The 14,161-nt window shown below is 44.0% G+C and overlaps 1 protein-coding gene across 1 annotated transcript in view; it reads left to right on the top strand.

Moving 5' to 3' along the window:
• Positions 1-14,161, top strand: part of SHISA9 (shisa family member 9) — a 268,132-nt gene that overhangs the window by 228,843 nt on the left and 25,128 nt on the right. Inside the window, exon 3 of the mRNA XM_061599553.1 lies at positions 10,466-10,621. Coding sequence (XP_061455537.1) covers positions 10,466-10,621 — 156 coding nt within the window. The remainder of the gene's footprint in view (positions 1-10,465; positions 10,622-14,161) is intronic.

Below are 14,161 nucleotides of genomic sequence, written 5' to 3'. Positions count from 1 at the left end.
ACTCCTCCCACTCACCAACATTTTCCTCATGCCACAGTGAGGCTTGAGAAAAGGCTTCTGTTGGTTTTGATAGGAACATCTCGAGGGCCAAAGGTCCCCTAAACCTCATGCAGGCTGGCTCAGAAAGTATTTGCAGGATTAGGCTCCGGCAGACAACTATGCGTGCTATTTGAAGGGCCACCTGCACATGGATGATCCTGGCCGAGCTCTAAGATTGAGGCCCTGCTGAAAGCCCATCATGAAAGTTAATCAGACTGGCATGCACAAGAGGCAAGGCCTTTTCAGTGGTAAGAATAGGGGGGGAGGGATGCACAGCCCTCTTAGTGACCATCGTCGGTCCAGATGAAGGCAATCAGTTGGTCATGGAACCGACCAGAGGGACGGCAACCCTGGACTTAATCCTCACTGGGGACCGGGACCTGGTGCGAGATGTAAGTGTTGTTGAACCGATTGGGAGCAGTGACCACAGTGCTATTAAATTAAACATACATGTAACTGGCCAATTGCCAAGAAAATCCAACACGGTCACATTTGACTTCAAAAGAGGAAACTTCACAAAAATGAGGGGATTGGTAAAAAGAAAGCTGAAAAACAAAGTCCAGAGGGTCACATCACTCGAAAATGCTTGGAAGTTGTTTAAAAACACTGTATTAGAAGCTCTACTGGAGTGCATACCGCAGATCAGAAAAGGTACCGCCAGGGCCAAGAAGATGCCAGCATGGTTAACGAGCAAAGTCAAGGAAGCTCTTAGAGGCAAAAAGTCTTCCTTCAGAAAATGGAAGTCTTGTCCGAATGAAGAAAATAAAAAAGAACACAAACTCTGGCAAAAGAAATGCAAGAAGACAATAAGGGATGCTAAAAAAGAATTTGAGGAGCACATTGCTAAGAACATAAAAACCAACAACAAAAAATTCTATAAATACATTCAAAGCAGGAGACCATCTAGGGAGACAATTGGACCCTTGGATGATAAGGGAGTCAAAGGTGTACTAAAGAACGATAGGGAGATTGCAGAGAAGCTAAATGAATTCTTTGCATCTGTCTTCACAGTGGAAGATATAGGGCAGATCCCTGAACCTGAACTAACATTTGCAGGAAGGGATTCTGAGGAACTAAGACAAATAGTGGTAACGAGAGAGGAAGTTCTAAGCTTAATGGACAATATAAAAACTGACAAATCACCGGGCCCGGATGGCATCCACCCGAGAGTTCTCAAAGAACTCAAAGGTGAAATTGCTGATCTGCTAACTAAAATATGTAACTTGTCCCTCGGGTCCTCCTCCGTGCCTGAGGACTGGAAAGTGGCAAATGTAACACCAATCTTCAAAAAGGGATCCAGAGGGGATCCCGGAAATTACAGGCCAGTTAGCTTAACTTCTGTCCCTGGAAAACTGGTAGAAAGTATGATTAAAGCTAGATTAACTAAGCACATAGAAGAACAAGCCTTGCTGAAGCAGAGCCAGCATGGCTTCTGCAAGGGAAAGTCCTGTCTCAGTAACCTATTAGAATTCTTTGAGAGTGTCAACAAGCATATAGATAGAGGTGATCCAGTGGACATAGTGTACTTAGACTTCCAAAAAGCGTTTGACAAGGTACCTCACCAAAGACTTCTGAGGAAGCTTAGCAGTCATGGAATAAGAGGAGAGGTCCTCTTGTGGATAAGGAATTGGTTAAGAAGCAGAAAGCAGAGAGTAGGAAAAAACGGACAGTTCTCCCAATGGAGGGCTGTAGAAAGTGGAGTCCCTCAAGGATCGGTATTGGGACCTGTACTTTTCAACTTGTTCATTAATGACCTAGAATTAGGAGTGAGCAGTGAAGTGGCCAAGTTTGCCGACGACACTAAATTGTTCAGGGTTGTTAAAACAAAAAGGGATTGCGAAGAGCTCCAAAAAGACCTCTCCAAACTGAGTGAATGGGCGGAAAAATGGCAAATGCAATTCAATATAAACAAGTGTAAAATTATGCATATTGGAGCAAAAAATCTGAATTTCACATATACGCTCATGGGGTCTGAACTGGCGGTGACCGACCAGGAGAGAGACCTCGGGGTTGTAGTGGATAGCACGATGAAAATGTCGACCCAGTGTGCGGCAGCTGTGAAAAAGGCAAATTCCATGCTAGCAATAATTAGGAAAGGTATTGAAAATAAAACAGCCGATATCATAATGCCGTTGTATAAATCTATGGTGCGGCCGCATTTGGAATACTGTGTACAGTTCTGGTCGCCTCATCTCAAAAAGGATATTATAGAGTTGGAAAAGGTTCAGAAGAGGGCAACCAGAATGATCAAGGGGATGGAGCGACTCCCTTACGAGGAAAGGTTGCAGCATTTGGGGCTTTTTAGTTTAGAGAAAAGGCGGGTCAGAGGAGACATGATAGAAGTGTATAAAATTATGCATGGCATTGAGAAAGTGGATAGAGAAAAGTTCTTCTCCCTCTCTCATAATACTAGAACTCGTGGACATTCAAAGAAGCTGAATGTTGGAAGATTCAGGACAGACAAAAGGAAGTACTTCTTTACCCAGCACATAGTTAAACTATGGAATTTGCTCCCACAAGATGCAGTAATGGCCACCAGCTTGGATGACTTTAAAAGAAGATTAGACAAATTCATGGAGGACAGGGCTATCAATGGCTACTAGCCGTGATGGCTGTGCTCTGCCACCCTAGTCAGAGGCAGCATGCTTCTGAAAACCAGTTGCCGGAAGCCTCAGGAGGGGAGAGTGTTCTTGCACTCGGGTCCTGCTTGCGGGCTTCCCCCAGGCACCTGGTTGGCCACTGTGAGAACAGGATGCTGGACTAGATGGGCCACTGGCCTGATCCAGCAGGCTCTTCTTATGTTCTTAATCTGTAGTGCAGGGGTGGGGAACCTCAGATGAAGGTGAGGCACATGTGTAGAAACCTCTGCCTTATTATTATTATTATTATTATTATTTCCATTTATAGACCGCTTACTATCTAAAAGATCTCAAAACGGTTTACATTAGAATACACAAAGTACAATTAAAAAAATATCAAATTAATTTACAAAGCAAAATACATAAACAATATCCATATACATAAACAAGTTAAAAATAATTTAATTTTAGGTTGGCTTGAATGTAACCTATTGTACAAAGGTAAGAGCCCCATCCATTGCTCCATCCACTTTTCTCTTTGGCCACACCCCCTTTTTCCCTGTGGCCATGGCCGCTTTTGCATCTGGTCCTGCTCATCACTGGCATCCAGTCCCTGGAAGGCTGCCTGTGTGGGAACACAGTACTTGGGCTGAAAACACGTTCCTTATCTCTGCTGCGGTGTCAGTAGGGATGGGGAGGGATTTGATCCTGTTCTCATTTCAAGCCGAATGTATCAAAGCTGCACTTTCTGAAACAATATGGGAACCGAAACGTAGCCCTCCTTTGAAATTCGCACATATTTGAATGGTGTGATGCAGGTCTCTGACCAAAGAATGTTGACAAACATGTGTATATTAGGAGAATGTGTGCATGCAAATGAATAGATGAGTGAAAATGCATTCTGTTAGGAGAAATTGCTTGCAAAAAATATGTGTACTTTAGTCAAAACCGCATATAAAAATGTTTGTATTAGGATAAATTCACACTAAAATGCTTGTGAATTTTCATTAGGATTTTTTTAAAAAAAAATTTGCAAATTGCTGCAGAAATGTGGAGAATCAAATTTAAGTTTGGAAAGATAAGAAACTGAAACAAACAGATCTTTCCATCCGTACTAAAAGTATCAATGTCTAATGCTGCGGACACTTAAAATAATAATAACATAAAAGGCTTCACACTCTATTAATTTCCCCGTCACTTTTACTTCCATTTACTGAAAGTTGTGGTCCTTTCTTATTGTAGTCCTTTTGCTAGTAAAATAGTCTTTTCCCAAAAGACCTTTCTAGCATCCCAAAATAGATGTGGGTCATCGTCATAACAAGACATCCCTGTCTAGATACTGTCCTTATTGATCACCGGAAAGCTCCAGAGAAAGAGGGTCTTAAAATAACACCAGGGTGAGACACCAGCAGTATCTTGACTGCCTTTTAAGGCTGAAGGCTGGTAGATAAAAACAAGGGCTGTGTGATTGAAATTGTAACAAAGCTCCCACTTGAGCTTCTCTCTTATCTGAGGTTACAAAAAAAGAGGGGAGGGGAATCTCTCCAAGGTGAAGAGCAATCCAAATGTCAGCGAGAAGAAGAGATTTTCCTCCATTGTGTACTGTTCAACTTTTTTTGATTTCATATGCCATATTGGAAGACCTTTTCTTCCCCAAACCTGCTGGGCATTCGTTCTGCCTTGTTTGTATTTCTTTTCTGCTTGAAGACCTCCCTACCACAAGATGTCGAAGAACCCAAGGGCTTAAACCTAAGACCTTGAGAAGAGTCTGCTAGATCCGGCCAGTAGTCCATCTAGTCCAGCAACCTGTTCTCACAGCGGCCAAACAGATGCTTGTGGGAGGTCTGCAAGAAGCACCTGAGCACAACAGGACTCTTCTCACTTGTGATCCCCAGCAACTGGCATTCAGAGGCATACTTCCCCCAGAAGCCGAGGTAGAAAACAGCCATCGTGAGGTGTAGCCATTGATAGCCGTATCCTCCATGAATTTGTCTAATCCTCTTTCAAAGCCATCCAAGTTGGCGACAATCACCGCTTCTTGTGGAAGTTAATTCCATCATTTCGCTATGTGCTGTGTAAACAAGCAATTTCTTTTCTCTGTCCTGAATCTGCCAACGTTCAGCTTCATTGGATGCCCACAAGATCTGGCGTTATGAGAGGGAGAAAAACTTTTCTCTGTCCACTTTCCTCACATCGCCTTTAATGGAAGGCTTGGAGGAGAAAGGTCTTTCAATGGCTATCATTCCCTCTGTTTCCAATGTTCAGCCTGTTCAGTGACACCACCCAGGCACAAGAGGGAGGTATAAAAAGACACAGGGGAACCCCAAGATTTCCAGAAGTACAAAACAAATAGCAATATACAAACTATTTGGGTAACTCCTCCAAAACAGCCCAAATTAGTGATGATCCTCAATCGGCATGGAATATTGGCTGATTGTCCCCATCCATTTTCTTTCCCCCTCGTAAACTTTGGGGCAGGCATTAGGGTGATGCTGTGGTATTTGACCACTCACCCCAAAATGGCTTCAATCCTGGCTTTGAACACTGAAGAACATAAGCCCTGCTGGAAGAGGACAATGGTCCATCTAATCCAGCATCCTGTTCTCACAGATGCCTATGGGAAGTCTGAAAGAAAGACTCTTTCTGGGGGGGGTGCGAATTGGGCCCACAGGGCCAAGGCAAGCACATTGGCAACAGTAATGAGGAGGTGAGGCTACCAAGGGAGAGGGTCCCTAAAACTTGCAGCCAGCACTTGTAACGATTAGATTTCTTTCCTGTTCTTCACCATAAGGTCCATGGGCAGGTTACAACAATATAAAATGCATGTTTAAAATCAAATACCATAATTTCATGGAGTTTTGTGACAGACATGATACCAGTCAGATATTTAACTTCTATAAGTCCTAGAGAACTAGTCAATTCCTGGATAACAGTGCTAGCAATTTGCACTAACATTTAACAAGAACATAATTAAGAACATAAGATGAGCTCTGCTGGACGAGCCCTGCAAATTTCATCCACTTCTGTGAAAAGGGGAAAAAACATGACCATTTCTAGATTCCCCGTTATAGTAAAGGGTGGGGAGAGAGTTTTGTTGTTAACCGATTTTGTTCAATTTTATCCATTGAATTGGACAGACACAGAGCACCTTCAGACTAGATACAGATGCGAATTGAATCTTGTGGCCAGTGCACACCATGTCTGTGTCCATGTGTGTAGATAGATACAGATATTTGATATCCCATTAGTGGTGGTGATGACAATTTCACTCCCCTGAATTCCAGCAACAGGACATCTACCATAACCCCCTGGAAATTCCACCCAACTTTTTCATCCTCAAAATCACCTTCCCCCTGAATTGAAATATGTTGGAAGTGGGGCAAGAGCAACTCCTGTTTTGTTCTTTTGTTTATGTTCCAGAAGGAAGATAGAGTTAGGGTCCTCCAGATAGATGAGCTTGACTACCTTTACCTGTGATGCTGTGACTGAACTTCCTTCCGTCGTTAGACTGATATGCTTAGGGAAGCTTATCTGCCCCTCCTCCTTCCGGCCTTTCCCCTTCCTCTCTTCTTCGACTGTCCGAGAGAGAGGAGACACCTTTGTCTCTGCTCTCTCCCTCCTGAGCCATGAGGGCAACTCCCAAACTTGGGTGTTGAGCCTCCAGCTTAGTTAGTTAGTTAGAACTAGATATGCCTTTCCTATCTACTATGTATTTCTATAAATAAAGTAGTTTTTTCTTATTTTACTAAGTCTTAAGTCTCAGTGATCTCAATGCAGGGTAAAAGCCTGCTATTTAGGTAAATGCACACAATGGCAAACACACATCTCAGACCATTGACAACCTCTGCTAATATTTATAGAAATTTACATAAATCAACCATTCAAACATTTGGCCCAGACTTAGAAGAGACTTCCTTGGGCACTGAGGGGTAGTTTTCTTTTATGTTTTCCCAAGGGCACACCTGCTGGTCTACTCAGCTCCATTAGCCATTTGCAGACAGTCATGTGGCAAGGATCCCTGACAATCCTGGCTGCCTTTGCAGAGCCACTGGTGCTACCGCCAGATTTCTGGGTAGGGAACAATTCACTCTGCATGAATAAGATTGCTGCCTCTTGATAAGTGAGCTTTGCCCTTGACTCGATCATCATAAACCTTTATTTGATGTTGCAGGGAGCTATCTAGACTGTCACACAAGTTCAGCTTTCTGGCTCCATTGTAAGGAATAAGCAGGAAACAGACACTGCTGTGTGATCTTGTGATTTAGATTGAAGCTTGCCATACCATGGCTGCTACGAGTGACAGGTGGTTGTCAGCCACTTTGCTCAACAAAGGCTTTAAAAGGCAATAGGAGTGTCTAATGTGCAAGCATTGGAAAAAAAATGCAATTGGGCACATTCAAGGTATCATGGCTGCACCTTTATATCTATATGCTCTTTTTGAGTTGAAAGAAGCTCAAAGGTACAGTAAGAGGGGCGCAAGCAGCTGGTGTATGATGGATGTCATGTGAGGCTGACAACTCAAGTGCACAACTACTTGGGGTGCCAAAATTCCAGGAGTGTTTGGCATATAGAGGCACTTTAGCCATTCACCACTTGGTGATGTCCCTTGGATTTATCAATACACTATGAAGAGTCGTCTGATACTGGCCCAGTCCTGCCATCCTTTCTATGTGTCTCAATATCCTGCCTTACCCCAAGCAATCCAGTGAGTAAAAAATCAGGAGATTCAGAATACCAGAAGCACTGTCCAACAGGGAGCACAAGAAAAGCAAATGTTGCTTCAGCACTGGTTAGGCAGCAAATAAGCAGATTTTTCAATTGGTATTCCTGCATCACACCTTCCTCCTCTGCATCAGCTAGTATAGCACAGTGGGGAGGAGAGCCTGGCTGGGAGTCCAGAGTCCGTGAGTTCAAATCCCCGCTCGTGTCTCCTGGGTGTCAAGGGCCAGCTAAAGATCACCCCCACAGTGAGTGGCTCAGGGGTTACGTGCCCTGCCACCTGTGCAGCCGTGGGCAAGCTGCATGGTCCCAAGAAGCCCAGTTGCCCCCCCATCTGGCAGTTGCGGACAAGGAAGGGGCTGGCTTGTGCAGCTGTGGCAAGCTGAGCAGGCCCTAGCCAGCTGGGGAGGACTAGCCTCAGAAGGAAGCAATGGTAAACCCCCTCTGAATACCACTTACCATGAAAAACCCTATTCATAGGGTCTCCATAAGTCGGGATCGACTTGAAGGCAGTCCATCCTCTGCATCAGGCTCCTGATATGCAACACTTGAGGAATCAGGAACCCTCCTCATGGGCAGGGATCAGGGCAAGTTGTTAGAGCAGCTATAAACCTTGGGCCAGCCCTGGTGGAGTGTTGGCAATTCATGTAGGAGGGCTCAAATTGTTATTCTGACATGAAACATATTGGGTGCCATGGGCAAAACACATTTTTTCAAAAATGCACTAGAACAGTTTATATAATATACTCTCATATGTATCGAAGTATACGCAAAATAATATATGTATTCAGAAAACCAAGTTAATTATCTTACAGTGTTTCTGGTGGCAGGTCAAAACTGTCCTATTCTTCCAGGCCTTTGATGTCAAATATGATAATCTGCTTTACTAGTTTTGAACTGCTTTCTCGTCTTTTCATTGTCGTGTGTGGGAGGGTACTCCAGTTGTGTTCTGTTAAAGTTGGTTTTGGTGTGTTATTTTTATACCCTTTTAAAATGAGAGAGCAAGCTGCCTTGAGAGCCAAGTTTGATGGAAAGGCATGATGGGTATTTAAAAAAGGGGGAAAGATTTTAAAAAAAACTTGGAAAAGTAGCAATTTTTTCATCTTATTAGTAAGATAGCCAAGTAGTTTTATGTGGCATTGTCAGATTCCAGCCGGGGGAGTCCTCTTCAGAGTAAGATCAGGAGGCTCTGGTCTTGGACCCAGCCATGGGTCAGGCTTCATCTGGGGGTGAGGATCCAGGGTCTTGCTATGAGACTGAGGAAGGGCCATCTGCACCCAGGGTGAGTTTGGCCTCTGACACTGAGAATGAATGGGTCCAAAGTCTAAGGGAGAGGTGTTGCCTCAAACGCTGGTTGGAGACCTGACCCATCCAGAGGAGTGCCCAACTACAGGCCAGGACTCCTCAGGAGTAAAGGTCTGGCTGAAGGTGATTGATGGGAGTCAGCTGGTGTTTGGCATGTGATTCCAGCAGCTCCAGCTCAAAACCCCCGATGCTTGGATGGAAGAGTTATTGCAATAATGTCTGTAGACCTGTCTGTTGATCTCTGGTCCATTCCATACTTAACCACAGACATGCCTTGTCCTTGCCTTGCTTCTTGCCCGTGGATTGCTTGGATCTTGACTTTGGGCTATTCTGATCTTCCTTCTAGCCTGACCCCTTTGTAGTTGTGGACTCTGTTAGGACTCTGACTTTGGTGTTGCCCTCACTTGTGTTATTGCTGCAAAGTCTCTTTCCTTCTCAGCAGCCTGGTGAGAGTAGAATTTATACTTTCTTTAACCGATGAAGATGTCTGAACATCTAGGAAGAAGAGCGGGATATAAACGTCATAAATAATAAACCAATAAATATAGCGGTTTTGCTTTCTATAATGGGGTTCACATGAACCCCTTGCATTGAAAGAACATGTCAGGGGACTGTGTGAGGCCTCATGGGCTAGCCTCACCTTCACCCACCTTTCTGGCAGTAAAAAATAAAATAATAATGAATTAAGCATTTGGTGTCCTGTAATGACATCCAGATGCAGCTGCTTGAGGCAGTCACCTCTCTCTGCCTAACAGCAGGGCTGGCCCTGTACCGATGCTTTATTTATTTATTTGTTTGTTTATTAAATTTATATCCCGCCCTTTGTCCTAGAAGGAGCCCTGTGCATCATGCTTAGGGATGGGGGAGAAATTCAGTTCAATGTGCACTTAAAAGGGAGCTTACTTAATCTAGACTTCCCTAAATGACATGTGAACCGAAACACAGATATCCCTTGAAAGTCGCATTTCTCTGAATTTTGTAATGCAGTTCTCCAGTCAAGTAAGGTGTTCAAAACTACATTTGCTAGGGTAAAAATGTACATATAGATGAATGATGTACAAAAAAATGCATTACATCAGGGAGAACTGCTTTGCAAAAACATGTAAAAACACATGCATTATGAAAAATCGCTTGCAAAACTGTGTACGTTAGGAGAAATGTGTACTGAAATCCTGATGAATTTTCATTAGGACTTTAAAAAAAAAATACACACACACTGATGTGGAAGTAGGGTTGCCTGGTTCCTGGCCTGAGACTGATCCGGTATCTTTAGGAGAAGAGAAAGTCAGCCAAGTGCAGGTGTTCTTGCAACATTGTAATGAGAAAAACCACAAGGTGGAATTCTCCCTTCCCCCTGCACAACTTTTAAAGATTTATAAGACCTCTTGGAGGCTGGGCCTGACCTTCAAGAGGTCTTCTGTATCTTTAAAAGTTGTGCAGGGGGAAGGGAGAATTCCACCTTGTGGTTTTTCTCATTACAGGGTTGTAAGAACACCTGCACTTGGCTGACTTTCTCTTCTAAAGATACAGGATCAGTCTCAGGCCATGAACCTGGCAACCCTATGTGGAAGTGTGGGTCCTGAACTTAAGACTGGAAAAATAAGCAACTCATGTTGACAAATTCATCCATCTCTAATTATACAACATGGTGCCCTTCAGATGTTGCTAGACTACCACTCCCTTCATCCCCATCCATGCTGGCTGGGGCTGATGGGAGCTGGGGGAGCACTGGGTTGCCTACCCCCAGAATTAGCCTGACAAGAACCTTAAGAGTCTGATTTGTTTTCACCGAGATGATCCCTCTTTTTCTTTCTTTCTCACAGATGCTACACAAATGAATAACACGGTGCCAACATCGCCTCTCCTCCCGCAGCTGACCCACCCGCACTCCTACCCAAGCATGGGACAGATCACAAATCCGTACGAACAGCAGCCACCAGGAAAGGAGCTGAACAAGTATGCATCCCTAAAAGCTGTAGGTAAGCAAAGACAATGGAAGCTCCTTCTTTCATTAATTTTGCCCTGTCAGGCGGCTGAATACTCCAATGTCTGTGTAATATTTCACATCTAAATGGGAAAAGACAATCTTTCTTGGATTTCTTGGGGGATTTTTTAAGCTGCAATGTTTTTATATTATTATTTATACAAAATGCACATAATTTTTCATCATGTGTTCAGAATTATGGTAAATCGTTTCATTTTTTTCTATGAGAATACCATTACTTATATTTTCCTGTTTCTGTTTCATTAAGCTCTAATAAATGGGATTAGGATTGCAGAAAAGACTTGGGTGAGGAAAATGTCACTCCCCAGCAAGAACCCTATTACTCCAAGGTTCATTGGTGGGGGTGGAGTGACTTCTGCCCACCCCGAACTACCCACCTGCCACTCACCTGATGTTAATATATCAGATGATTGACAGACAGGTGGTCCCATCCACCTGTCAAAGTTGGCCCGCCAGGGTGGGGTAGATAAAGATCTGACCCACTGGGCCAAAATATGTTCCCCACCCCTGACCTAAGTCATGGTTTAGGGTTAGGGATGTGGAACATGTGGCCCTGCAGATGCTGTTGCACTACAGCCCCTGACCATTTGCTATGCTGGCTGTGGCTGATGGGAGTAGGAGTTCAACAGCAGCTGGTTCCTCATCCCTGGTTGAGGTGATAGCAACTGAGCTACAGCTAGCCTCAGGCTCATGTGTTTCCCCCTTCTCTGTTGTCCTCCTTTGCACACAAGAAGAACAAACCACTGTTCTGCTTTGCATCCAAATTCAGGGAACTGCGGCTATTCGACTTCGACTTATTCGACTTCGACTTATTAGTCGCTTATCTGGCTGAATTGTCAGCCACTCTAAGCGACGTACAAAGCAGAACATGCAAACATCAAAACATTAAGAGACTAACAATAAAAACTAACAATAACAGAAAAGCTAAAAAAACAGGAACAGCAAACCAAAAACATTCATCTTCCTGGTAAAGGACAGTCCCCAAACAAATGTCACTAAGAGCAGGGGTGGGGGGCAAGGCAAGTGGAAATGCTTGCCCCTTGATGGTCCCAGCACAGTCTCATCCCTGCGGCAGCACGACTCAGCCTGCAGCTCCTCCTGATAAGGCCCAGGCAGAGGGGTGGGGCAAGGCAAGTGGTTTGATATCCTGATTTACTTTGATTTGATGGGGGGTAGGGGGTTGAACACAGTGTGATGTAATATCATGGTTTTGCATATCCTATATTTATATCAGTGTCCATTTTGCAATTTTTAAGGTGCTGTCCTTGGACTGTGGAAGCTCTAGGTTAGATAGTGATTCCATCACCCAGTCTGCATCTGTTTTGGAATTGCTGTTAAATATATTTTTAAAGATTTTTTTTTAAAAAAAGAAGCTTTGAAGATGTTTTATTTTTAAGCTGTTTGTTTCTGAGATGTTTTAAGATGTTTTTAGTGTTCTGTCTTTTGTCTGACATCTTGGGCTCCAAGGGTGGAATAGAAATATATATATATATATATATATATATATAAACCCAAGGGATTGGATTGGTTTTAGCAGATATAATAAAAGGGTCAGCTATGGGAATCTCCATAGGAACCTGCCTTTTACTGAGTCACACCGTTGGCCCACCTACTTCAGTATTGTCTGCACTGATTGGCAGCAGCTCTCCAGAGTTTCAGGCAGGGGTCATTCCAACCTCTACCTGGAGAGGCCTTGGGACTGAACATGGAAACTTCTGCATTCAAGGCTTCTGCATTCAGTTCTACCACTGAGCTATGGCCATCTAGCAGAAACTGCCCCCATCAAAACAGATTTTCAGCCAAATTATGGCACACTTAAAATCATTGCACTTCTGTCCCCTCAGATTTTTCTTTGCTAAATGGTGCATCAAACATCAAAGAATTTGGCAAGCAACAGCCAGACTTGCTGCTCCGCCCAGATATTTATTATCACACGTAAGCAGTCACAAAAGGAGCAAAAAGATAAGTTTGCAGATACAGAAAAAGTTTTTAAACAGTGATTAAAAACTGATGGTAAGGAGAGGGGGGGGGAAGGAGAGTTTCTGAGCATGCCTGGGTTAACCATTAAGTGAATTACTGAATGTTGGAAGATTCAGGGCAGACAAATGGAAGGACTTCTTCATTCAGCACATAGTTAAAGTATGGAATTTGCTATAGTGGATAGCTTTAAAAGGGGATTAGACAAATTCATGGAGGATAAAGCTATTAATGTACACAAGCGGTATGCACAAGCCAAGTTTTGCATGTATCTGTGCTTTTTAAAAAAATGTTCTGAGTGGCTCTGTGCTCTATCCACGTTGATCTCTAAGTCAGGTTCTGATCCACTCCATGTAAAATGAACCTCTGTGTTTCCCATTCATTCTGATGGGGAATCCAGGGTTTCAGATGGGGGACATTTCCAGCCATAACTGGAGATGCCAGGAACTGAACCTGGGGCCTTCTGCATGCAAAGCAGATGCTATGTTACCGGACTACAGTCCTTCCCCTATAGAAAAATACAAAGCTGCCTCATACTGAGGTAGACCATTGGTCCACTGAACTAATAGAATCATAGAGTCAGAAGGGGTCTATAAGGCCATCAGCTCCAGCCCCCTGCTCAGTTCAGGAATCCAACTTAAAGCATACCTGACAGGTGGCTGTCCAGCTGCCTCTTGAAGGTCTCCAGCGTTGGAGAGTCCACCACCTCCCTAGGTCATTGGTTCCATTGTCATATCGCTCTAACAGTTGGGAAGTTTTTCCTGATGTTCAGTTGAAATCTGGCTTCCTGCAACTTGAGCCCATTATTCCGTGTCCTGCACTCTGGGATGATCGAGAAGAGATCCTGGCCCTCCTCTGTGTGGCAACCTTTCAAGGACTTGAAGCATGCTATCGTATCTCCCCTCAGTCTTCTCAAGGCCGAACATGCTCAGTTCTTTCAGTCTCTCCTCATAGGGCTTTGTGTCCAGTCCCCTGATCATGCTTGTTGCCCTCCTCTGAACCCGTTCCAGTTTGTCTGCATCCTTCTTAAAGTGTGGCATCCAGAACTGGACATAGTACTCAAGATGAGGCCTAACCAGTGGTGAATAGAGGGTATTGTCTACACTGGTGAAGGAAAAACCATAGCTCAGACGTGGAGCATCTGCCTTGCATGCAGAAGGCCACAGGGTTCAATCCCAGGGAGGGCTGGGAAAAGACCCTGTCTGAAATCCTGGAGAGCCATGGCCAGTCAATGCAGACAGTGTGAGCTAGACGGCCCAATGGTCTGAGTTAGTATAAGGTAGCTCCCTAAATCCCTGTGACCGGCAACGGCTCTCCAGGGTTTCAGGAAGGGAGTCTCTCCCAGCCCTGCTTGGAGATGCCAGGGTCTGAACCTTGAACTCTACATGCAAAGCAGATGCGCTGTCGCTGAACCTTTGCTCTTCCTGTAACAGAGCAGAAGGCTTACCCTCATACTCATTTTATTCCATAATGAAGATTTTTATTTGGGGCAGAGGGAAGTGGAGGTAGTGACATTACTTAGAACAAAGGTATTTAT

Source organism: Rhineura floridana, chromosome 17, assembly GCF_030035675.1.
Source record: "Rhineura floridana isolate rRhiFlo1 chromosome 17, rRhiFlo1.hap2, whole genome shotgun sequence".
NCBI classification, from domain to species: domain Eukaryota; kingdom Metazoa; phylum Chordata; class Lepidosauria; order Squamata; family Rhineuridae; genus Rhineura; species Rhineura floridana.
This window is presented reverse-complemented; position numbering and strand designations above follow the sequence as displayed.